At 36.5% G+C, this 27,774-nt stretch overlaps 1 protein-coding gene across 1 annotated transcript in view; it reads right to left on the bottom strand.

Moving 5' to 3' along the window:
* Nucleotides 1-27,774, bottom strand: part of ITSN1 (intersectin 1) — a 289,966-nt gene that overhangs the window by 56,232 nt on the left and 205,960 nt on the right. Inside the window, exons 28-29 of the mRNA XM_044670233.1 lie at nt 26,393-26,510; nt 21,570-21,761 (exon numbers count right to left, since the gene is read on the bottom strand). Of these exons, the coding sequence (XP_044526168.1) occupies nt 21,570-21,761; nt 26,393-26,510 (310 nt within the window). The remainder of the gene's footprint in view (nt 1-21,569; nt 21,762-26,392; nt 26,511-27,774) is intronic.

Raw genomic sequence — 27,774 nt, 5'->3', positions numbered from 1 at the left:
GAAGTAAGGAAGGAAGGAAGGAAGGAAGGAAGGAAGGAAGGAAGGAAGGAAGGAAGGAAGGAAGGAAGGAAGGAAAGAAGGAAGGACGGACGGGAAAGAGGGAGAGAGGAAGAGAGGGAGAAAAGGAGGAAGAAAAGAACCTTATGCAAAAATAGAGAAACTTAGCTTAAAGGGAAAGTTCTTTTCTCTTCTGGCTGTGTTGGGTTTGATATGCTCCATAGAGAAAGAGGTATATAAAAATAAGCTTGAAAAACAAGTAGAAATGGGATAAAATTCAGAGGAGGGGAGACAGCTTACTAGTACTCATAGCACTTCAAGGTTTGCAAAGCACTTCCATGTTATTACCTCTGTTGATGCAGCATTCCAAACTGAGATAAAAGGCCTGAACAAAAGTTAATTCAGAGCAGAGTTCATGATAGACAAATAATATGGTTAATAGGATCATGGGCTTGGAATTAGAAGGAACTTCAAAGGCCCCTTAGTCCAACTTAGCCCAACCCCTTCATTTTGAGGAATGGTGAGGTCATTTTGATATATGCAGGGTTTTTTCTATTTCATCTCCTCTGAACCCACTTTTTGCATTGGAATCACCTCTGTGCTGATTAAGTTTAGAGGGTCTAAGCAAATTCCTCATAGATCTTCTCCAGACCTCTCCTTCTTCTGTATCCATGTGTAAGCTGCAATTATCTTTTAGGTCGGTCTTTTGCTATTTAGTGAGAGGTACTACCAGCATTTTTTCATCATTTTTAACAACGTAAAGAAATCACCACAAGGCCAAAACTGGTTTGATATCTTGCCAATATGTTTGCCAAGGACACTGATGGTCACATAGCATCCCTGGATAAATACAGGGGTTTGTCTGCATCGTCATCATTGTAGCCTCACAGTGAGGTAAGATGGACAAAAACTACACTCAGCTTCTCCACCTGCACATCAGATCTGCAGAGAGTGGTTTGGGGATTTTGGCTTTCCCCTACAACCAGTTTGGGAGGCAGGAGTCGGGGGTAAAGTAAAATCCAAGAAGTCACTGCCAGCTATGATGTCCAGTTTAATCTATACTACAATGACGCCCACCTCCCAGCGGAAATGGATGAAATTCTAACCTAACGGAAGGACATTTTGGGTCTTTCACCAAGTTCCCTATTGCAAAGAAGGCTATATGGTGAAGGGGTCTGGTCCAATGAAGAGCCCCTGGGGATTGAGGACCAGCCTTACTACCTCTCCTTTCCCTACATCTGGCAACAGCTTGCAGCCTGGAGTCCCTGGCTCATTTATTGAAATAAAAAATTAAAAACAACAACAACAACAACAATTTGACTGTTTGTCAAACCAGACCAATGTAGCTTTTATTAGTGCTAGGCATTGGGGCACAAAGGTGAAAATAATTCCTCTCTTCACCAAACTTGCATATGCCAACCAAGGGCAACATTAAGTTAGAAAATAAATTCAGCTGCAAATTTTTACAGAAGACAGTGGAAGATTGTCAGTAGGACTGCCTCACAAGACAAAGAAAAGTCTTGGAGAAAAAAAGAGTCTTCAGCAAGTTTGGCACAAGATCTAATTAAACAAGATTATAAGAGCACTCATAGACTGGCTCTGGAGCCAGAGGATCTGGGTTCAGCAGTCCTGCTCTGATGCTAACTATCTGTATTGGTCTTTGGAAGTTACTTAATTTCAGTTTTCTTATCTATGAAATGAAGGAGATATAGCAAATGGTTTCTGAAGCTCCTTCCAACTCTAGCTCTAGGATCTCAAGTTCTAGGAAGGATAGAAGAAACAAATTGGGGGGGGGGGGAATGGAACACAACTGTCAGCATACCTATAATAAACTTTTTGCCATTTAGGACACTAGGACTCTCACATTTGAGCTCAGAGATCCTTGAGAAGGAAGTGAAAAGGGTGCTCAATAACACAAATGGGGCCAGCTAAGGTGGGTCAGTGGATAGAGTGAAGACCTCCTACATACCAGAGGTCCTGGGTTCAATTCTGGCCTCTGACACTTCCATCCTGTGTGATGCTGGGCAAGTCACTTAACCCCAATTGCCTGGCCCTTACTACTCGTTTGCCTTGGAACTAATACTTAGTATCGATTCTAAGATGGAAAGTAAGAGTTTTAATTTATTAAAAAGAACACTAATGGAAAGAACAGCTTGGACCAGATCAAGTATACATAGAAGGAATCCATACAGACAGGACCACAATTTTTAAAGCATCAAAAGATCACTTTTCAAGCTAGATAAGAGGGAAGGAAACCCAACAACTGTGAAAAATCACAGATTAAACTCCCCCCCCCCCAAACTGAGCTTGAGAACATTGCTTATTAATACAAATCCTCTCTCAACTCTATTAGAATTTTTATGAGAATGATCCACTTGGCGGGGGGGGGGGGGGGGGGAGGGGGCAGCTGGGTAGCTCAGTGGATTGAGAGCTAGGCCTAGAGACAGGAGGTCCTAGTTTCAAATCTGGCCTCAGACACTTCCCAGCTGTGTGACCCTGGACAAGTCACTTGACCCCCCCATTGCCTAGCCCTTTACCACTCTTCTGCCTTGGAACCAATACTAGTATTGATTCTAAGGCAGGAGGTAAGGGTTTAAAAAAAAAAAGAATGATCTACATGGAAATAAAAGGCCTAAGTGTGCTTTTTAAAACAATTTTCTACAGTAAATCACATCTCCAACTCACATGACTGAAAGGTATAGAAATCACAAGATCCCTTTGTCTTTATTGCTTGATATATATAAAATTTATCTCAGTATAATAAACTTCCTTCAAGACTCTCCTCAAAGTAAGCATCTCAACCCATATTAAAATGAGTAATGATTTCATGATATATGCAACCACAGAGATTATTTTCTGGTTACAGATGTCATGTAAGAACAAAAAAGAGATGTATTTGTCAAAGGTATTTGTCCCTGTCATGGAGGATTGTTCAGCCCAGAGCCTGGACGAAAGAGGAATTACTTGTAGATAATGAAGTTCTCCAGATGCTTCTTTCTTCCCTGGTAAATAATTTATGTCAAAGAATATTTTTAGTCTTTTGTATAGAGGGAGAAGAGGAGAAGAAGGAGCTGAGGTCCCTGGTGAGTGGCCCCCAAATGTCTAAAGCTAGTTTTGAACCAGAGATTTAAATATCAGATATACCAGAGATTTAAGCTTGGTATGGATCAATGCCTTTCCAGAGGGCTCAGACCAAATTAAAATCTATTTATTGTCCAAGAAGGCTTAACTACAATCTGAGCTCCCCAGCTGATGAAATTTCTGACCACTTGGTTATATGCCACCATCAGTAAATGAAAGACATTCGAATATGAGCTCTTTAAGAACAAGGACTGTCTTATTTTTCTTTTTTGCATCCCCAATGCGTCACACAAATATTTGCACATAGTAAATGCTCAACAGATGTTTTATTCATTCATTCATTCATTCATTGAAAGGCACTTCTTCTTGGTATAATAACATGTTTTAGAATGTTTTAATAACCATGTGAATTAGCAGATATCCATATGTTCAAGATATAAAAGAAACCACTGAATAGGATTATAAGTTACTTAATAAAAGTTCTCTTTTTAAGTTAGTTTTCCATTAGAATTTTGTGTTTTAATCAATTATACTTAAAAATAGCTAGTAAAAATGATGATTATAGCTGTCATTTAATATGACATTTTAAGGTTTATATGACACAGTGTACATTACTTATGTGATTATAGGAATAAACTCTAAAAGTATCTTACATTTAATGTCACTAATAAAGAAATTGATGTTCATCAAGATGCTTTGCCCAGAGTCACATGATTATAATGTCAGAGGTGGAATTCAAAAGCAGGTTTCCTCTGTCTCCAAGTTCAGAGCTACTGATCTGTTCGTCATTCTCAGACAGGAAATATGGGTAAACCAATACAAACATGAACCTTGCCCTAAGAGAGTTTAAATCTAGTTAGGAAGACAAGAATGACAAATACATGAGAATTTTGAAAATGATACAAAACTATATAATTATGTGCTCTGTAAAATGAAACAGATTGTGAGCATTGTGGGAATTCACTGAGAGAATTATGTTAGAGTAGGAAAAACTGGTAACAGTTCGTTGGAGAAGATGAAACATATGGAGTATTAAAAAATAAGTAAGATTTGAATAGACAAAGAATGGGGAAAAAGTATTCCCAGCCAAGGGAGTACCAAATGCTAAGATCAGAACAAGGGAATTAACAGGGGTGTGGAGTAATGGTTTCCAGTACACAATTAATGGGAGGTAAGACAAACAGAGTGGACCTTGAAATTCAGCTGCAACAATTCAAACTTGACACAAAGGGAACCTGCTGTAAGTACTTGATATGATTTTTTTAAATCATATTCTATATGAGTTGGCTGGGAGGAGGAAAAAACTTGGAGCAGAGGGGCATCAGTAGGAAAAATTGTGCTCTAGTCCATTAAAAGTGAGCTGATTCCCTTTTGTGAGTGAAGAATATAGTGAAAGAAAAGGCAATGAAGTCAAGTGGAAAAGGGAATTAAATGGAAATGTAAAGACCTGGATTATAGTTCCACTTATTTATTCACTCTTTGACGTTAACAAGTTAAGGCATTCATTTGTGTCTCAATCCCAGATCTCTCAATTATGAAATGAAAGAATCAGACTATTTGTCTTCTAAGGTCCTTACTACTGTCAACTTTCTTCATTTCTTTAAATCTTGTATTTTTCAGCCCTTGGGAGATAATTAATCTTCCTTTCATCTACTAGAAAAGACAGAATGAAGAAATAGTAGGCATGACAGCCTAATATGAGAATGATAACTGGTTTTTAGAATAGTTGTAGCCAGTTTCCATTGTGTGTGTGAGATACCTTTAAAGTCTTAGAATCTGTCTGGATGAATTCATCACAAAGTGATTAATTAGTAACTTAGTGAGATATGGTGGGAAGAACATCAGGTTAGAAGATTTGGGTTTAATTCCCTGCACTGTATACCTTGGGCAATTTACTTTAGCTCTCTAGGTGCAATTTCATCATATGCAAATCAGAGATAATATAATACAAGAACCAACAATTCCACCGGACTCATGCTGAATCATGCTATTTGCCTCCTGTTACAGAAATAATAGTTTCAAAGTGCAACATGTTTTTCCTTCCTTCCTTCTTTTTTTTGGCGTGGCTAATTGAGGAATTTGTTTTACATTTTTTTGGGTTTTTTCCAATTCATTTTTATACATTATTGAGCAAGGAACTATAATATAGTACATTAATCAATTACTATTTAAGGAAAGACTAGTTAGGAGGCCATTGTATTAGTTAACAGGCTGATATGACTAAATATCTTTGTAAACAAGCTTTGTTTTTCTTGCCTTTTCAATAGATAGGGAAGAAGAAGGGGAGGTAAAGAATTCGAAACTGAAAATAAGGTAACATTGAATTTTTAAAAATGGAGATAACGCTAAGTGCACAGCTTAGAGCTACCTCAGAGAGCTATTATGTAAGTCAAAGGAAATATATAGAAGGTACTTTATAACCAGGTGTCTTGTCATGGCATAAAGGTAACCAATCCTACATCCTTGAAGGCTCTGCTTGGTTAAACAAAAACTCCAGGCTTAGTAAGAGACTGTCTTCTTTCTAAAGATTGGCCCATCTCATCACCGATAGGCTGGTCACTTGGAAACGAATGCTTTGTTCATGAAAGCCATGGATAGGAATATATACTATTATTCATTATTATTTATTGTTCAATTGTTTCAAGGCCAACTCTTTATAACCCCACTTGAGGTTTCTTGACAAAGATACTAGAGCTATTTGCCATTTATTTCGCCAGCTCATTTTACAGATGAGAAACTTGGGGTAAAGAGGGTTAAGTGATTTGCCTAGGGTGACAAGGCAGGTAAGATCTGAGGCCAGATTTGAACTTGGGTAGATGACTCTTCCTGACTTGGCATGGCACTTTATCCACTGTGCCACCTGGCACAATATTACTATTGTTATTATTAATGGAATGGACCTGTGATTTCACTAGTATAGGGATCAGGCAATGAGGAAACTCCCTCCAACAATGCATAATTGACACCCAATCAGAATTTTACAGTCTTAGAAAGCTGCGATGCAGCCAGTGGCATAGTGAACAGAGAACTGACTCTAGAATCAAGAAAATATGAAATCAAGTCCTCCCTCCAACATATATCTAACTGATTATGTGATTCTGGACAAATCTTTAACCTTTCCACTGTTATTAAAAGTTACTGTTATTCTATAAAAACTCCCAGAGTAGAAAGTACTAATCTCCCTAAGAAAATGAGTATCAAACAATATCAATAAATTGACCACTTACAAATAATCACTAAAATAATTATTAAGTGAATTTGTACAAAGCACTAAAGAATATACAAAGAAGATGAACAGATGGTCTCTGATCTCATTGGAAAATAAGAAATACACAAATAAAAAATCAACAATACACAGTAGTATATGTTAAGTGCAAAGTGTATATAAGACAATAACTACCATAAAATGTCTTTCTTTTCCTTTTTAAACCCTTCTCTTCTACTGTATATTGGTTCCAAGACAGAAGCATGGTACAGTCTAGACAATGGTAGTTAAGTGACTTTCCCAGAGTCACAAAGCCAGGAAGTGTCTGAAATTTGAACTCAAGTCCTCCCATCTCCCGGCCTGGCTCTCTATCCACTGAGCCACTAGCTACCCCTACCATAAAATTTCTATGGAATCAGAGATTATTATAAGAGTATTGTGGGGAGGTAAAGGGTGTCGATTGAATCACTCTAGTCACTTCAAGCAACTAACAAGAGAATTCTAATCTGTATACCTTTTTCTGATTAAAAGACTTCTACTGAATCAATCAATCGAAGTCATTTAGGTATAAAAAGTCTTTAATATGGAAAGAGTAAAAGCTTATGGATGAAAGGAAATGGCATCTAATTGGGGTGTACTGAGATTGGCTGAAGAGACTAACTTGATCCCTATGGACCTTTGATAAAATATCAAACAAGTTTGGAACTGAGTATTTGAGTCATGCGATAGTCAGGGAAGGAAGAGCTTTGGTCTTCTTTCCCTCCCTGCTCCCCTTATCCAGAAAAAGGACTTGTGGACTTCAAAAGGTTGTCAGATTTTGGATTTTCCAAGGTCATCCTGGCAGTGTCCTTGAAACAGCTGATGGCTATGTCTACATCAAAGTAGACACACTTGACAAAAAGAAGATTTAGAATTCTATAAGGAGATTGGGGGAAAAAAGAAAGAAAACTTCACCTTAACTAAGGAGAACTTCATGAAACCCCACAAAAGGGAGAAAAGGACTTCTAGAAGCTGTGATTTGCTCCCCTTTGCCACCTGTGCTCTAAGGTACCCACAGTCTCCTGGATTCTGTATGCACTTGTGGGAGAGTGTGTACCTGATTTGAGAAGCATGTTTTGTACCTACTGTTCCTACATCTTACTTCCTCTATTTGAGATAAGTAAATAATCACGGAGGGAAGAAACACTGGTGAAGGAAGATTTGTGAGTTCTAATACAAGAGAATCCAAACTCAATCATTTAGGGTTTTGCCTAAAACCCTAAAGAGTCAAGTAGCTAGCTGTCCTCTGGAGAATCAATTGGCCAGTGTAGAGATGGGGGCTGAGGAGAAGGGTTGAGAGAAGCACCGAACCTAGAGGTAAGGCTTCATGGAGGAAGTAGAATCTGAGCTAGATCTTTAACCTGGGTAGGTTTGGGACAGGCAAAAAGATTAAATAATTCTGGGGGAAGCTAAATGGCTTAGGGGATAGAAAGCCAGACCTATGGATGGGAAATGCAGGGTTAAAATCTGGCCTCAAATACTTCCTTGCCATGTGACCCTGGGTAAGTCACTTAAGACAGAAGGTAAGGTTTAAAAAAAAAAAAAAGATTAAACCATTCTGGATGAGAAAAGACAGGAGATGTAGTTACAAAGGAAGACCTGGGTTCAAATCCCTCCTCAGATATGTACTAGCGGTGCGAACCTGGGCAAGTCACTTGACCTCTGCTATCTCAGTTTCCTCAACAGTAAAGTGAGGATAATTATACTATCTACCTCTCCTTTGATCCTTTATGAGGCTCAAATTAAATAAATAAAAATAAAGTACTTGGCAGAGTACCTGGAACAAAATAAATAATAAATGTTTCCTCTCTCCTATTTCTTCCCTCTCTTCCTTCCCTCCTTCCTTCCTTCCTTCCTTTTTTCCTTCCTTCTGAAAAAGGGCAACTATGAGAAATACCAGGTATATGTGAAGGAAAGACTACCATAACTTGCCTAGAACAAAGGGAATGTCAAGGAATATTAAGACTAGAATAATAAGTTGATAACAGACTCTGGAAGGCTTTGAATGCTAGGTGAGTTTGGGTTTTATATTGTAAGCAACTAGGGACAAAGGAAAAGTTTATGAGGAATGAAAATAATGATACAGTAACACAACATAGATAACAGAAATCACTGTTAATATGCTGTTTCTGACATCCCCATTTAAAGAGATGTATGGAAGAGAGATAGCCTCACAATAATACATGACCCTTTAGTCAGACTACTTGGCTACTTCCAAAGTAGGTGCCCAAATACTAGTCTTTGGGATTGTTCTCAGGTTAGAGAACAGGCTCAAAGGACTCTAAAGAGTCTTTTTTAGAGAATCTTGAAGAAAACTGAATCGGTCAAATCCCTCATAGGGTTATAATTAAGCCAAGATGTCCTCAGAGGTTTTCTAACATTGATGATCTTTTCTAGGTATGAACTCTTAGAGGGTTGGTAAGATGCTACTCCCACTGGGAATCTCCTAGACTAGGAGTTAGTTCAGACTCTAAATGTAACAGCAAGTCTTCCCCTTAACTGATCTAAATTTAAGGGGAAGAAATGCTGGCTGGGAAGAGAGACAGAGACAGAAACAGAGAGACAGAGTGTCTGTGTGTGTGTGATAGGAAGAAGAAAGAAATAACTTAACCATTCAGAAAAATGCCCTGTGGAGACAGAACTTGGGGATATGCTTGCCAGGAGTGTATCTCCCTTAGCAATAACAGCAATCGTTTTAATTGTTTGAAAAGGTATTAGATGTTGGCCTGAATATCTTATTCTTTCTTGGCAAAACCACAGAATACAATCATAAGAAATAAAGGACTGAGTGATTTAACATATTTGTGGCATGTTTATCATAGAGTCCTCAGAGGCCTGCCAACACATTCCACATCACATGACATTTAGAAGCCTTGCAAATTCCCTTTTGGCTACCCAACCATCAGTCATGAGAAAGCAGTTCACTCCAACAGTGAAAAGTCTACATGGAAATCTGGTTCTGTGGGTCAGTCTGCTTGCTTTGACACAGGTGACAGTCCAAAGGAAGAAAAGGAATTGCAAAAAATTCTTGAGCAATAAATTTAAAAGTGTGTGTGTGTGTGTGTGTGTGTGTGTGTGTGTAGCGGTGCCAATTACCTTTAAATAAATATCTCATTTATGTCTGATATCTATTTGCCTGCATAGGTAATCATTCCTCCTTCAAATACTGATCCATGAAAGAATGTTTCCTGTTAGGTCCTGAACTTTTTTCTTAATACAATGGTGAAAACCGAAAGTTACGAGGTAACTTGATTTTAGGATCCTCAGCAAAGATTAAGTTCTTCACTTTCTTTACCTTGTATCCACATATCTTAAATTCCTAAGATAAAAGTGCATTTTTTTTAAAAATCTCTCTCTCAATAGGCCAGAGATCTTCCAGATTATAAGTAATAAAAACTAAAGCCATCCCCAGTCAAATTTTGAACAAAACAAAACATCAGAGATATGGACCACAGAAATCTATAAGCAGGTGGTGATTTCTGCTATTACTGAGTAACTAGCAGAACAGCAGTTTAACAGATTTAAAAGGGAAACCAATTATCTGGAATCAGTGGATGGTTCTGTGGTTCCAGGATCACAATATGGTCTTTAAAGAAAGCACTTGCTTAACATCTCAATCCGTTTATGTGTAAATTGAAAAACTAATTATTAATTATAGTCCCAAGGAATACATAATGGAACATAACTCCTCCTATGGCAAAGATGGTGGAGAAGGAATACTAGGGCAGAATATTGTAAGCATTGTCAAATGTGGTCACTGTGCCAGATGTTTTTGTTTAATTATTCAATCTGGAGAGAGATTGAAAGGATAGAATGATAAAGGAGTCATTAAAAGACATCTTTTTTAAAAAATAAAAATCTGATTAACAAAGCTGATTTTTAAAATTTGTTGTGGCTACTATGTTAATGAGATGTGAGTTTACAGAATTCAGTGTCAGATGACTTCATTTTTTTTTTGCTCCACCTCACTCCATCTAATATTTTAATATTTATCTCTGCAAATAGGGACAACCAAACACAAGGAATAAATAAGATATAGAAATATCTAGGGTGCAACTTGGAGGGCACAAGAGGCACTTAAAAACACACACACAGACACTCTATTATTACTACTACTAATTTTGGTATAATCCAGGAAGGACACCTTTTTACATCTGTTAATGATTCCTTTATGCCATAGCATAAGATTATTTTAAAGGTCTTTTGGCATGCTGAGCAATACATATTAATATTATAACCTAAAAATTATCATAGGTAAATAAAATTTAGTTCATTCAACAATTTGTTTAACACCATTTTTTTTTATTAGAAGTTTGGGTTTTGTTTTTTTTGGACTTACTAAGTTTTAACAGAGGTAAATTAAAATTAGTTATTATTGTATTACTATCCATTTATTTTTGTAATTAGATCCAACTTTTCTTTGAAGAATTTGGCTTATGTGACGATTTGGAGCATATTCATTTAATCTTACTATTTTTTTATTGTCTCTATGCTAAATAAGGTAATTTTCCTGCTTGGCTCTTTTGATTTTATCAATTTTTATTATTGCCTTGGGAAGCTTACTAGAGGAATCATGCAGTAAATCTTTTTTCTGTGTGAAGTAAACCTTTTGAAACAGAAATAAATATTCCTCAATTTTAGCTGTATAAGTTTGTAGTTTTATATATTGAGTTTCAAAAACATCACTGGGAAAATAGTAAGATATTCTCTCTGTATTTACTGCTCTGCCCAGTCTCAACTCCATAAAACAAGATGCTCTCCTTTCCCCTACTCTCTCTCACCCACAGATTAAACCCATTACCTCTATTCTCATCATTTCATTGCTAACTCAAGCCTTGGCTGACACCACATCCACCAGCCTTCTTTCCCCTCTGATTGCCTCCAACCATTTGGGAGGATGGGGCTATAGCACCAAACTCCTCCTAATGCCTTCCTTTATAGAGGACTTTTTGGCTCACTCCACCCTGAATCTTCTGCTCTGCCTTGATTTCAACTCCATAGAACAAGATGTCTCCACACCCTGTAGTTCCTTCCTTGCCTCCCAACAAAGGGATTGTCTTCTCCCTTCAGGGAGGTGCCATTTAAAAGTATCTTACAAACTTCCTATGGACACCTGGGGACTCTAAGACTACATTCCCTGTGATCCAATGGGTTTCCGGTTTTTGGACGTGGGGACCTCTCTGACGTCCCCAAACATATAGGGCAGCTTAAATTCAGAGGGCGGCCTGGAGAAGGCCTCTTGGTTACCTGAGCGGGCTCCTGGGGGACAGAGAGGAGTAGGGAAGGTATGGAAGAAAATGGCGGAGGCGCCAGAGATTTCTTACAGGTGTGTGGTCAATTTATCTCTATCAGCAATGGCTTTTATTAAAATACTATTTTCCCTTTTAATATCTGCCTTCATCATTTTTAATCGTAACAATTAGGCTGTAAGCTTGAGGACAAGGATTATCTTTCTTTTTATTAATTTAATCCCCAGCACAAAGTAAACAGTTAATGAATGTTTATTGGGTTGAATATTCCTATAAAACTCTTTTGTCTCATTTCATTTCTCTATCTTAGAGTCCTGAATGAGCTCCTTAAAATTTTTTTTAAAAATCCTAAACCAAGAAGAATTTTAGGGAAAATCATAACAAAACTTGGGGTTGGGGAATGGGAGCAAGAGAAGGAACTATTTTTGGTTTGAAGGAAATCTTTCAAATTCTAAGCAGTTTCAATAAAACATCAAAGCTCTTGGGTATTCTTCCAGTTAATAAGAATGAACAGAATTTATTAACAAGGTAGTAAAAATAAAATCTCTCCATCCCCCAAAAAACCCTAATCACTCATTTCATTCTCAGAAATTTTCAACCAGGACACTATATATATCTGATAGATTAAAAATCATTCCTGTGGCATAACCATTCATCAGTTGCTATCAGTTAAAGTTAATAAACACTTCTTAAGAAGGCACTATACTAAGGACTAAGGATGCAAATCAACCAATCAATCAACAGGCATTTATTAAGAATCTTCTATGCTTTAAGCACTTTGATGGGTATAGAAAAAGAAAATAAAACATAGCCTTCATTCCCAAGGAACTGAAAATTCCTTGTAGAATAGATACAAAAAAATACACAAATGAGGAAGATAAAAGGTAGAATATTCTAGGCTAAAAACAAATGTTCAAGGAAAACCTTGAAGAGAGATCACTTCCTAAGGAGAGGAGAAAAAAATCAGGGAAGTCTTCTTGGAGGAAGTGGTGGTGGTATCTGAGCTGGGCCTTGTAGAAAGGATTTTAACATATCAAGAGGATGAGGGATGAGTTCTGAACTTGGAGATAATTAGGGAATGATCATTAACTGAAGACAATAGCTATTTTTCCTTTTGTCCTGGTATCATAAGTAACTAGCATAGTGTCCTTCTACATAGTATACAATAAGCAAATACTAATTGTATTTAACTGAACACAGCAGTATAATGTAAAATAATACTGGAAAAGTACACTGGGGCCAGAGTTTTAGCCATAACAAATGGCAGGCTAAGAAGTTTGCATTTTGTCTGATGGGCAATAAATAGGGAATCACTCAAAGTTGCTGTTGTTGTTATTAAATAGGAGAATAACATAGCTAGAACTTTTTACTAGAAGGATCCTTTTGTTGGCTATGTGGAGGATGAATTAGAAAGGAATGAGCCAGAATCAAGAGGGACCAATTAGGAGCCTGTAGCAAAAACTTAGATAACACTGGTAATGGGCCTCTGCTAGGTGTTGGCCGCTCTGTAAAGGAGGGGATGTAAAATATGTGATAGTAAAATCAATAGGACTTTATAATTGATTTGAGGGTGAGGGAGAGGTAAAGATTAAAGAGGATGCTGAGATTTTGAACCAACATGACTGGAATTATGGTAGTTGCATAAAAAGAAATAAGATAAGCCAAGAGAAAGACAATGAGTTTGGTTTTTGATATATTGCGTTTGAGATTTAGATGAATTTTCTTGGTGAAAATGTCTAGCAGACAACTGGAAATACAGAATTGGAAATAGAGAATTTGAAGCTAGATTAGAGATGGAAATTATCTGCATTGAGGTAATCTCTTAAGTCAGAGGCATGGATACAATTGCCAGATAGTGTATACAGAAAGTTTTCACATCTAGGAAGGGAAAAAGCCAGTGAATTAGTGAAAGAGATGAAGGATTGGAGAGATAAGTAGTAGGAATGGTGGGAAAGAATGGTGTCATGAAACCTAAACCAGAAGTGGAGAGTAATCAAGTGTCAAATGGATTATCATTACGTGAAAGTTGAGAGATCTCACAACCGCAATACCTGTTTTACTGAGAAAATGAAGAGCATAACTACTAATAAAGTAGAGGATTTAGTGAGAGAGCTGGAGATTTGAGGTTTAGAATAACTACTGTGGGATGTGTGATATTGACTATATCTGAGAGATTAAGGAAAAAAATGGTGTGCATCAATGAGTGCCTAAAGATAGATACCATAATTTGAGTTATCATGGTTTTTTAGTAGAAGAGAACATTTACTAATAGTAGATAGTAGTACCTACCATATAACAAACACTTTACAAATATCTCGTTTGAATCTTATAACAATTCTGGGAGGTTCTATTATTATCCCCATTTTACAGATGAGGAAACTGAGGCCAAGAGAGGTTAAATGACTTGCCTAGGGTCACACAGGTAATAAGTGTTGGAGACTGGATTTAAACTTGTCTTTCTAATTGCAGGTCCAGAGCTCATCTGCATCATCTTTCAGTCATTTTTCAATTGTGTCCAACTCTCTGTAATCCCATTTAGGGTCTTCTAGACAAAGATAGTGGAGTGGTTTGCCATTTCCTCCTCCAGCTCATCCTACTTGAGGAAACTAAAGCCAACAAGGTCACACAGCTAAGAAGTACCTGAGGCCAGATTTTAACTCAGAAAGATGAGTCTTTCTCACTCCTGACTCAGCACTCTATTCACTACCACCTAGCTACCTCTGTTGTATCATCTAGTTGCCTCTAATACCTCCATCAGTGCTCAATTGATGAGCTATGAGCATACCTTCTTCAGCCTAACAGTGAAGGTGACTTTTCCATTGAGATTATCTTTCATTTTCATTTTATGTATATTACAAGTAAAATTATTTACATGCTCTCTCTCCTATTCAAATGTGAGTTCCTTAAGGGTAGAGACCATGCTTTTGCCTTTCTCTGTAATCTCACTGTTTAGCATTGGCACACAGAAGCCTCTTAGATTCAGGAATAAACAATAAAATTAAAACAAATTAAAAAATATAAGCAAGAATGCAGGGGATGAAAGCAAGCATTGTTGAAATGATTGACTCTGAAGGAAGCAATGTCTAGGAAGAAAAAGTGTGATGGTCTAGGACAACTTCTCAAAGGAAATTCCTTCAATCCCTGACAGTCCCTTAGACTCATTCAGAGGGTCCATGAGGTCAAAACTATTTCCAAAATAATATTATTCCTTTTCCAACTACATATTTGTGTGAAGCTGGTCTTCTTATCTTTCAACCAAAACAATTTATGCAACAGATTGAATGAAGAAGCATATTTGAGAATCCAACTGTCTTCTAATAAGCCAGAAATTAGAGAGATTTTGGAAAACATGCAAAATAATGCCACACTTCTTATTTTTTCATAGAAATGTTATATTTACCTATAATGGATTTGTGCTATTTTTAAATGAATTATATATTTCTTAAATTTACCAGTTTATATTTCTAATATAGTAAATGTTGATATATAACTCATACAAACTAAAGCTCATTGGGGTCTTCAATAATTTTTTCTTTCCTTCTTTTTAAAAAAATACTCTTACCTTCTGTCTTGGAATCAATACTGTGTATTGGTTTCAAGGCAGAAGAATAGTAAGGACCAAACAACGGGGGTTAAGTGATTTGCCCAGGACCTCCAGGCTCTAGGTCTGGCTCTCAATCCACTGAGCCACCTAGCTTCCCCCATCCTCAATAATTTCTAAGAGAGCAAAGGTATCTTGGAGATCCAAAAGTTGGAGCACACACTGTCTAGTACAACAGAAATTAAGGGACTAGAAGTTATGATGATGGAGAGAAAAAGGGAGAATGCTTCAATGGGAAAAAACTAAGGACAGGAGCCTGATCAAGAATGAGAATTTTAGAGTTCTAGACAGTGAAGATGTTGCAATATTTGGTGTTGGTGAAGTTTAAGGAGTGATCATCACTGTGGGTGGCTTAAGTCAAATGGATGGAGATAGGGGTCATGGGAAGAGAGAAAGGTGACAAATTGTCAAGACAGGGTTTTATATTAGAAGGATCATGAAGGTGAATACTGAAATCATCAAAAATGATGACTGAAGATAGAGCAAGATTTTGGATAAAATTCTTCCTGTACATTTCTGGGTCAGACTATTGGCCAAAGAATCTTTATCTTTAACTTTATAACATTAAAAACTCTTCTGGGGGGGGGGGGGCAGTAGCTAGGTGGCTCAGTGGATTGAGAGCCAGGCCCAGAGACAGGAGGTCCTGGGTTCAAATTTGACCTCAGATACTTCCTTGGGCAATGACCCTGGGCAAGTTACTTAATCCCCTTTGTCTAGCCCTTACCACTCTTCTGCCTTAGAACCAATACACAGTAAGATGGAAGGTAAGGGTTTAAAAAAACAACAAAACTTCTCTGACTCCAGCTCAAAGCTCAGACATGAAAGCAGGAATCTTCACTAGAATCCTTTCCCCTTCCATCATTAGTAACTGACTGGGAGAAAGTTCATCCTCTGCAGATGGCATGATTTAATTCCAGTGCTATCTTCTCAGTAGACATACTATGTTTAAAGGGCTTTCCAATATAGCTTGTTGGGCTTCTTATTTAGTGGTGGAAGAGAAGAGGAGGTTTAAGAAAAAGAATACTTTTTATGGTTCCTGCTGAAAACAGACAAATAAAGAGGAATAGAACAGGGACAAAGGTAATGGCATAAGCTTTGTGTAGTATCTACTGTTTAATATGCAGTGCTAAACCCAGGACCTCTCATCTCTAGGCCTAGTTCTCAGTCCACTGAGTCAGCTAGCTGCTTTCTCCCCCGCCCCCAATCCTTCCTTCTACAAAACTGTACAATTGACCCTCCCAAAACATCTCAGAACCCAAGTTATTTGCACACATGTCTAATGTCATAACCACAAGGATAGAATATAACGCTCTTAAAAAAAGATCATCTCATAGGAACTCTTTCCAACTCAGAATGACATCAATACCATGCTGTTTGGATAAGGTCTTGTGATATATATATTTACATATATGTAATGTTATTCATAGTGTACACTTCTGCCCTCTCAAACCAGGATCCAATCTTGTGATACTTATATAAAAAATGCACAGCTATGCAAGTAAAGGTCTTCATTTGGATTCCTCAGTTTCTTCTTCCTCTAGAGCAGGAGAGGTTTTGTTGCATCAAAAATTGATAAGCAATTTATTTATAATCCACAAATATTTGTTAAAAGAACCTTATTTGCCAAGAACTGTGCTAGATGGTGAGGAAACAAAGACCCCCTCCCCCAAGAAATTCAGTCCATGCCTTCAAAGAGTTTACATTCTAATAAGAGATAAAATATCCAGATAGTGCAGGTATGGAGGAATCTTTGTGGTGGGTTTTTTTTTTTTAATGAGATCTGTGATTTCATTATTATATGTGGATACTGGTGAGGTGCTTTCTTCATCAGTGCAGAGTAGAACTTTCTCTTCCATTTAGAGGAACAGAGATTTTCCTGAGTCATTGAGAAGTTAAGTCAGGGTCTCTTAACCAATATGTGTTAAAGGTGGGACTTGAGCCTAGATCTTCTTTATTCTGAGGCCAGCTTTCTATCCAATACACCATGTTGTTTTTCATATAAAATAAGTCCATGGGGGGAGGAGAGGGGAAGGAAGGGCATTAGTAGCCAGGAGATCAGGAAAGGCTTTCTATAGGAGTCCATCTTTGAGCTGAACCTTGAAAGAAATCAGAGATTCTAAAAAGATAGAAGTGAAGCAGGGGGGAGTGTATTCTAGAGGTGGGAGACAATTAGTCCAAGCATAAAGATGGAGTATTTTGTGTAAAGAACAATGTTTACTGTTATTGAGTCTTTAAAGGGCAGTTTTGGATGGATCAGAAAGGGCATGGAGGGGAGTAATGTTTAATAAGGCTAGGAAGAAAGGTATGTTGGCATCAGGTTATGAAAGGCTTTAAATGGCAAACAGAGGAATTTACATTTCATCTTATTTGTAAATGAAGTTTTATTAAGGAAAGTCAGGGCCCAACTTGGACCTGAGGAAAATTCCTTTAGCAATTATGTCAAAGATGGGTTGGAGAGACAAAGAGACCAAATAAGAGATGACTGCAAAAATCCAGCGAGAAGTGAGGGAACCCTGAACTAGTGACAGCCACGTGAGTAAAGAGAAGAAAGACATGAAAAAAGATGGTGTGGAGGTGGAATTGACAAGACTTGGCAACTGATTGGCTATATGGAGTGAGAGTGAGAAGTTGAGGATGACACCAAGGTTAGATACATCTATTTAAATGAAAACACATTCCCCAAATAAACCAAGACAAATTCAGTGACTTCATGACTATAGCTTTTTTTGCTTAATAAGGTCATCAAGGAAATACTTCATACTCTTACATACTTGGAATAAGAAAGACATTTAGTAATGTTTTATTTATTCATTTAAAAGTAGAATGATTTTTTTCTCCCTAGCTGATCAAATTTTCATGATCAGGTTTTAAAATTCTAAGAACACAATTAATAGAAGCTGTAGTAAGTGGTTCCAAAGTGTAGACAATATGGACACAAATCTGGAATGGCAATATCAAATTTAAAGCATGTGACCAAAGTGTAAAATACGCATGTGTTTAAGCCATATGGTACAAGATAGGCAAAGTATAATTTTATATCATAAAAAAAAAACTTTACACAGTGAAATCTCTATTTTTGATATACATGAATGCACATTAACTATATCATTCCTAACCATAAGAGGAAGGGAGAAGAGATTTGAAGACACACATCAAAGGGCAAAATTTCAAACCCATTTAAATGATCTGTCCTTTTAACAGGAGTACTCTCCTGGGGTACTGCTGCTGCCAACATCACAAACTCAGAAGGCATAAAATGCTCATTCTTCATTGTACCTAGTAGGCTTCTTCCTAAGTAGCGAAGGTTAAAAGTTATTCTTGGAGTAAAAAAAAAAATTTAAAGGGTAATTACTTTGCTTACTCTACTCCTTCAAGCAAGTATATGATAGCATGGAGTTTCAGGATTTATGAGAAGCAATGAGGCTTGCTGGAGAAGTTTCTCCCCTGTAGAAGTTGGCAATGGGTGTACAAGAGCCCATGGGAGGGGAAGCTAGGAGTGCAGTCCTGAAGACCTGTGTTCAAAATCTGACCTCAGATACTTCCTAGCACTGTGACTGTGGGCAAGTCACTTAACCTCTATTGCTTAGCCCTTGCAAACCTTGTCTTAGAGTCCATACTAAGAGGGTAAGAATTCAACATTTTTTAAAAAGTGCCTTTGGGAGTTATTTATGATTCAATTAACTAGCAGGAGGGAATCAAGAGATAATACAGATTTCCCACTGGTTCTAGGAGCACAGAAGACCTTAGTTTGATTACAGGCAGCTCTGTAAACTCAGGCAAATCATTTAACCTCCCTGGACTTCAGTTTCTATCATTTACGAAATGAAGATAACACTTATACTATCAACCTCGTGGAACTATTGTGGGGCAAGCACAATAATGTGCTTAAAAAGCTAAGTAAATATGAACTATTCTCACTCATTTTTGTATCCCCCAGAGCCCATGATAAATATGAATATATGTTACAAGTCAAGCAATCAAGGCAAATGTCCAGAGATATATTGCTATTGTTGTGGTAGACATATTCTTGGGACCACCATTCTAGGAAGATACAGTGGGCTCAGTTGCCTAAATGGTAACTTAAATGTGCATAGCAACAGTAGTCTGTGTAACCGATCTGGAACAATACCTTCTATATTTCTGTCACAGTCAAGATATAAAGTAAAGCCCCATGGCTGCTTGTAACATAGATTTAAATCGGCTACTAGTCACATCACATCCCAAAATACAACGAGAATGACATAACATATGGCACTGCCAACGATTCAGCAATTCTCATCCTTGATAGCACAATTACGATGGGGTTGTCTCTCCTGTGTTAAGTGTCATCTTTTGTATACAAAGTAATTCCCAGAGAAGTGGACTGGAATGTGACTTGAAGATGAAACTGCAAAATGTCACTCAAGAGAATCTGATTAAGTCTGGGTTTCAAATTGAGTAAATAATCATTAGTAACCAGGAAACAGGCCAAGTGTTTGCACCATTCGTTGGTTTACCATGGTTTACGCAGTGGTAGATTTCAACAGCAAGAACACAAAACCATGTGGATCTAACCTTTATATGAAGAATTTAATTATCTACATAAGAAGTTAATTGTAAAGCCTGTATTACAGTTGTTAAAGCTGCAGATTTTATATAGTTATATATTTTACATTCATATCCATTAAAATACTGAAGTGTAGATCATTGAGTAGGGGCATCCCTCATTATCTGCACCACAAATGGAAAAGGAATCTTTTAATACTGTCAGCATAGAATTTCAGAAGAAAAGGAGACAAAAAAAACATAAGATAATGAAATATTAAAAGTCATTAGTAGAACCGATATATTGTGCTTGAGACGCTTTTTTTTCCTTGCTGTGCAGACAGCACCAGGCATTTTAATAAGAGCTTCAGACTAATGTTTAAAAGACAAACATGCTTTGGCTAGAGTACATCTACTACATAAAATGGACTTTAAGCTCCATTTAATATTAATCTATATAAATTCCACAGTCTAGTTAAAAAAATGTAAACACTGGAAATTAATTGCAGGGATATTTCTATACATTCTTTCTTGTCAAGATAATAACTTGTTCAAAAGATGTCATTCCATTGTCATAGAAAAGTAATCATAATAAAACTTCATGTAACAGAGACTAAAAAGAGATCAGGGATGTTAATGATAAGAGCCATCTGGATGTAGTTTACTGATTTATGATAAGAAAATGCACACCACCTTCCTCCCACCCCAGGGAACAAAAGACGCCCCAATGAGATAAATCTGAGACAAAACCAAACCAGAGATGCTTCCTCATGGAGCTACAGGGTAACTGTGCAAAATAAAATTAAGGTAACCTGATTACAGCATCATACAAGGGTACTATCTTTTGCCATGGAAGGAAATTGATTTCATCTGTACAGGATGTAGAACGTACTTAACAAGGTATACCTGATAACATACAAAAACTAGCAAAAAATTCCTTATTTCTGTTTTAACTGGTCACATTCTTAATTTCCTTAAAACTTCATCTAACACCTGTACCTTTGCAATAGGAAACCAAACAAAACAAAAGACATTTTGATCAGTAACACTGGACAAGATGAAAAAAAAAGTCTCAGATTTATGGATATTTGGAACATTTTTAATAGCACATGCAGCATTCCTTGATAGTGGGTCTTTTTGCAAAACCAAAACAGTAAAGAAGTAGATTAATTTATTTTTTCTATGAAAAGGCTAAAATATACATTTAAAAAATAATTTGAAAACTATTGAAAACACCTGTGCAAAGGTGGGGAAAAAATCAGTTCCAGTAACTACGAAAGCCACAAAAGGACCCACTATCCTGTGTATTTTTGTAATTTTTTGCTTCTATATCTGTAAATAATAACTCAAACATTGCGATCACATGCAACTAATGTAAAATGAGGTAAACTGCTCTGCAGTGTGTTCTTCTACTCAGAAGGCAGTAGATGATCATGCTGGAAGTCACATGATCAAGGCTGCATCTCCCATCATCCCTCTGGGCAGTGATATGGGATAGTGGGTCTCTTTGAGGACTTTCAAGCCTGAGTGGGGGATGGACAACATATGATTCCTAGAAAAAGGAGGAAAACAACACATAAGCAAAACAAAACAATGAGCAAAATTCAAGCTAGGAAAATGAATCAGGCATGTAAACAGCATGGTGCTGAAATGATTTAAAAAAAAAAGATAACATGCTACAAAGGGGGATGGAACTAAAAAAAAAAAATCCCACAAAATAAGGTTTTGCACTATGGAAGGTCTTCAAAGAGACTTTTGCAAATACAGCAATGGTTCTAGCTTTGAGTTCTGCAAATTATAGCAGAATCATAGCAATGCTGCATGTTTTACTGTTGAGATATCACAGAGCAATGGAGCCAATAAAATTACTTACATTGCTGGCTTGGATCCATGTCTGTTGTCATTTTCACATAATTGGATGGGAAGAGTCCCACTTGTCCATTGACTTCTCCTTTCCACCAATCAGGATCTTCCTTATTAAGAACATTGATGATCTGGCCTTTGTTGAATGCCAGCTCATCATCATTCTGGGCAGTGTAATCGTACATACCAATCACTTGGCACACTGTAAGATAAATGGAGAGGCTTAGGGGGCAATACTGATCGTGGAGTTAAGAGTTGGATGAGAACCTAAATATCCAACCAATACAACCTCTTTATTTTACAGAGAAGGAAACTAAAGGCCAAAGAGGTGAAGGGTTTATCCAGAAACTGGCTGGGATTCTAATCCAGGGTCTTCTGCCTACAACTCCTTAAATAAGTGCCTCCTATGTGCCAGGCCAAGTGCTAATTCCAGGGTATAAAAAGAAAGGTATGAAACAGCCTCTGCTTGCAAGGAGGACACAATCCAACGGCAAGAGGCTATATACAATTATGTTCAAGAAGATAAATTCAAGTTAGGAAAATGAATCAAGCATATAAGCAAACTGGAACCAAAATGATTTTTTTTTAAAGTAACCAAACATGCTAAAAAGAACTAAAGAAAGAAAATTTCATAAAAATAAGGTTTTACATTATTTACATTACGTTATCTTCAAAGAGACTTTTGTAAATGTAACAATGTAGCTTTGAATTTATGCAAACTATGTCATCTTTTAAAAAATGTATTCATTTATTTTTAAAAACCCTTACCTTCTGTCTTAGAATCAATATGTAAGATTAAAAATTAATATCCGAATACTCCAAGTATTATATTTTATAAATATTTATTAATAATAACTTGAAGTAAAGGAAAATAAAAGACAAAACCAAAAGCCCAAGTAAAACCTGTTTTCCCAGCCCTGCATGGGAAAAAAAAGAGGAACAGGGAGGGGTTACACACAACTATACACAAATAACGTAAGCACACAAGCACACTACTTGGGGATGAAAGGTGAAAGGGATGCTGGGAGATGTAGTTCAAAGGAACAAAATTTCTATTTATACAAATACCAAGTATCAATTCCAAGGCAGAAGAAAGGTTAGGGCTAGGCATTTGACTTAGCCAGGGTCACACAGCTAGGGAGTGTATGAGGTCAAATTTGAACCTGGGATCTCCTATCTCCAGGCCTGTATCTCTATAAGCCACCTCACTGTTCCATCTATCATGTCATTTTAATATTAAAATTATTGTTTTACAGTGGATTTGGGGACTTGGTAGTGCTTGTTTCCACTTACCAGATAAACCTGAGTCTAACAAAACATAAGAACCCTCAAAGCACTATATTGACTAAATCTTTAAGCAGTTTTCTTTTTCATTGTTATATTTGATATTTCACCTCATATTTCCTTACAGTCTTTACACTTCTTTGTCTTTATCCTTTGATAGATATTTTTGCTAATTTTTCCCTCACATTTTCTGAGAAAAAAATTTTCATAGGAGTATAGATTTAGGGCTGGAAAGGAACTTAGTGTCCATGTAGTCTAACCCATTCATTTTAAAGATAAGGGAAAAGAGGTCCCTATTAGGGGAGGGAGAGAATAAGAAAGTATTATATACTGAGAATCTTTCTAAATGTTTTTACAAATATCATCACTTCTGATCTTCACAAGAATTGTATGAGGGAAGTACTGCTATTATCCTCATTTTACAGCTGAGGAAACTGAGGAAACTGGAAATTAAGCAACTTGCCCAGGGTCACAGGGCTAGTAAGTATCTGTGGCCTGAATTGAACTCAGGTCTTCTTGACTCCAGATTTGGCTCCTCTATCCACTGTACATAACAGCTGCCTCATAGAATTAAAATGACACTCCCAAGGTTATACAAATGGTAGAAAATGGATTTGAACCCAGGTTCTTTGACCCTAAGTCCAGAAGTCTTTCTTTACTAAATTTTTGGAGCTATCAGAAATTCTGAGACTGCCACTTTGGAGGTTCTGTCTTTTCCATCTAAGGTCTATGTATTTTGTAATAATTTTGATAATTCAGTCTTTTTTTTACCTATATTTCTAATCAGGCATGAATTATTTTCCAAGACAGGAGGTCTGCTGTTGCTTCATTCAATTTTTAAAAATTCTTTTTTGTATTTTCCATATAGTATTCTCTGTATAAGAGGAAGCACAATATAGAGAATTTGCCTTGAAGCCAGGAAGTTCTGAGTTCAAGTTCCTCCTCTAAAACAAAAAGGTTGCATGATCCTGGATAATCCTCTCAGTGCTCTGGACCAAAGGTGTCCAACTCAAACAGGAACAGATCCCTATGAGCCTCAGATGGACTTAGAAAACCACAAATTGCTACTATATATAGGCATATCGTATTTATTTAGTTATTAAACATTTCCCAATTGTATCTTTTTAAAAAAACATACCTTCTATCTTAGAATGAATACTGTGTATTGGTTCTAAGGCAGAAGAGCGTTAAGGGGTAGTCAATGGGGGTTAAATGAGTTACACAGGATCATGCAGCTAGGAAGTTTCTGAGATCAAATTTGAACCCAGGACCTCCCATCTCTGGGCCTGACTCTCAATTCAGTGAGCCACTCAGGTACTCTTCCAATTTTTAAACTGTTTCTGGCTTCACTTGGAAATTTTGTAGGCTACTTGGATGCTGAGTTTGAAATCTCTGTTTTAGGCAATTCTTTAAGATTAATTTTTTTTTTCATTATTTCTGTGGAATTACTTTTTTTTAGCATTTTCTAATTTCAGTTTGATTTTATCCCATGATTTGTTTCCTTCCTTTAAGTCATTCTTTTATTTAGTTTTGTCAAGAGCTTTTCCACCTGTGTAAATTTTTATTAATTTCTTCGAATGTGCGGTTGATATTATGAGGAAATCTCTCAGAATATCCCACATGGTTTCTTTATATTTATTTTCTTTCTCTGACTTCTGCTACTTTGGAAAGTTCAGGTGCTCTGAGCATTGTTTAAATTACATATATATGTCAAATATATATATAAATATATAATATACTGTTATCATTTTTCATTTTTATAGCAAATTAACTTGCTCTTATATTTATTATTTTATTACTGTTACCATTGGCTAACATATCTTCATCTTTTTAAATAAAATTCAGACATAAACAGTCTTAGGACAAATCTTTTTCCTGCTATTATTCTTATATTGAATGTGTTGGTTAATGTGTTGCCGTGGATAAGAATGCCAGGCCTGAAATCAGGAAGACTCTTCTTCGTGAGTTCAAATCTGGCCTCAGATACATACTAGCTGTGTGACTCTGGACAAGTCATTTAACCCTGTTTGCCTCAGTTTCCTAATCTGTAAAATGAACTACAGAAGGAAATGGCAAACCACTCTAGTATCCTTGCCAAGAAAACCTCAAATGGGGTCATGAAGTTTTAAATGATTGAGCTTAAATGTCTTAAGTGAATTAACAACATGTGAAGCTTTTTATATCCCATAGAGAAGATATAAAAAGAAAGGTAAAGATAGTCCTGTTCTCAAGCAGTTCACAGCATATAACAGAGGAGACACCATGCAAACAACTACATCTAAACAGGCAACACACGGGTTAAATTAGAGATAATCACCTGAAGGAAGGCACTAACATTAAGGCATTCTATAGACTATTTCTGTGGAGGCAGCTAGGTGGCTCAGTGGACTGAGAGCCAGGTCTAGGGCTGGTGAATCCAATACATAGTATTGATTCTAAGATGGAAAGTAAGGCTTTAATTAAAAAAAACAACAACAACAAACTATACTGTACTGGTAGATAAAATAAATCTAAAATATTATAATATAAACCTATCCTCTATTGGCTCATCCTCAGAATAATGTCAACAGCAATGGCATACAACTCATTCTGGTCTGCATGATTGTGATGTCTTCTTTGAGGTCTCTACATAGTGAAAGCTTTTCATTTCATACAGCTTAGAGGTTATAAGTAATTGGAACCAAGACATCAACTTCAAATGTTATTCTTAAGTTTTTATGGATCTATGTTATATCCAGATACACATGGACAACATTTTGGGATCTTTGATGATGGTCTAGTTACAGTACAATTTATATGTTGATTTACTATGGTCTGTATTCTTAGGTTGGGGATTTGCCATCTATTTTGTTGTTGTTTGTTGTTCTTTATTTGTGAAAAAATATTTGTTTTAATTTTCTGTGTGTTTGAACTTTCAATTATTTACTTTCTCTTTGTTGTTTTTGCTTGTTTATTTTATTTTTATTTTTCTTTGTTGGTTTTTATGGGATGTTTAAAGTATGTCATGCTATTATTGTGGATCATCTTCTCCTGACATTTATTATTTTAAAAATTCTTACCTCTTGCTCCTTACTACACCTTCCCCCATGCCCTCCTAACCACAATTTAAATACTTGGAAGAAAATCAATAAATAACACCACTTTTAATGTAAAAAATATGTATAATTCTTTCTAGAATACTATTCTAACAAAGGCACTATTCTACTGTATAGGACAAAACTTCTCAGGTCCTATAGCAGTGAAAAATGCTGAGAGAACACTTTGATAGAGAAAGAGAAAATTTTGACTATGAAGACTCTAAACTGAAAAATCAACTTTCAGATAAAAGTATTTTTCAATTAAAGCAGTGATTCCCAAAGTGGACACTACCGTCCCCTGGTGGGTGCTGCAGCGATCCAGAGGGATGGTGATGGCCACAATTTCCTATTAATTGCTATTAAAATGTTTTAAAAAACTAATTTCCAGGGGACTAAGTAATATTTTTTCTGGAAAGGGGGCGGCAGGCCAAAAAAGTTTGGGAACCACTGTATTAAAACATCTCTTACTTACCTGCAGGTAGTGCTATTGACTTAGGTGGCTCTGTTGGAGTTATTTTGCTGGTACCAGGACTTAAAAGTTTTACATAATTAGCTGGGAACCAGCCTATCTGACGCTTTTTCCCACGTGCCTAAGAAAAAAATAAACACATTAAAAAGTTTCAGATATGGAATAACCTATTATCACCTTTGCTAATTTGTGGCAGACTCTATGTTAAAATCTCAAGGTTGTTTTCATTTGAATTCTTTTTAATTTTAGTGATTTGAAGCAATCTTTCATGTGATTAAACTACAAAGCAGCCAATCTTGACATGATTTGAAGTAATTACATGGATAATTTCCATTTTGATTTCAGAAACTTTTGTGGTGGCTGAAAATAAGCCTTTTCTCAAATTAGAGTGGTACGCTTTTTGTCTTTCTTTTACATTCCTAGTGCTTACCTCAGTGCATGGAATATAATAAACACTTAATAAAAGCTTGTTTGTTGATTGAATGTTTGTTCTAGAAAGAGTACTGAACCTGGTATCAGAAGACCTGGGTTTGAAATACTGTCTTGCCTCTTATTAACTAAATCATTTTATTTGGTTTGAAAATCTTACCTTCTAAAGTCTTAGAATTGAAACTAAGTATCAATTCTAAGGCAGAAGAGAAGGGCTAGACAATTGGGGATAAGTGACTTGCCCAGGGTCATACAACTAGAAAGTGTCTGAGGCCAGATATGAACCCGGGACTTCTCATCTCCAGACCTGGCAATCTATCCATCGAGCTACCTAGCTGTCCTACTAGCTATATAACCTTGGATAAATCACCTGAACAACTGAGTTTCAGTTTCTAAAAGTATAAAATGGGAATAATACCATTTGTACTACCTACGTTACCAAATTGTAAGGAGAATGCTTCGTAAATATTTAAATGTGTTGTTATATTATATATTACACACTGCTATTATCATTGATATTTTGGTCACTTGGCTATTTATTTCAGGTAATTCACTGGCTATTCACTTGGAATCTATCCCATGAGTATAAGTGCAAACTGCAAGAATCTCATGATTATGGACAGACAGATTTGCTCCATGTACAATGTGTCATGCTTAGAATCTTTTTTTTTTTTAAAGGGGGCTGTGATTTCACTAATGTGGAGACTTCCTGATGAGGAAATCACCTCAATCAAAGCAGACTAGCAACTTCTCTGGAATACTCAATCTTAGAGAACTTCTTGGGTCAGTTTAACATTAGCTATAATATTCTTTAAGCAGAAGCAACACGGTGCAATGGACAGTGGGCAAAATTGTACATTTAAGAGAAATTTCTAGTCTGCTTTGATTGAGGGAATTTCCTCAGCAGGAGGTCTCAATATCAATAAAATAATGAACCCATTAAAAAGATTCTAAGC

Source organism: Gracilinanus agilis, chromosome 3, assembly GCF_016433145.1.
Source record: "Gracilinanus agilis isolate LMUSP501 chromosome 3, AgileGrace, whole genome shotgun sequence".
NCBI classification, from domain to species: Eukaryota; Metazoa; Chordata; class Mammalia; order Didelphimorphia; family Didelphidae; genus Gracilinanus; species Gracilinanus agilis.
This window is presented reverse-complemented; position numbering and strand designations above follow the sequence as displayed.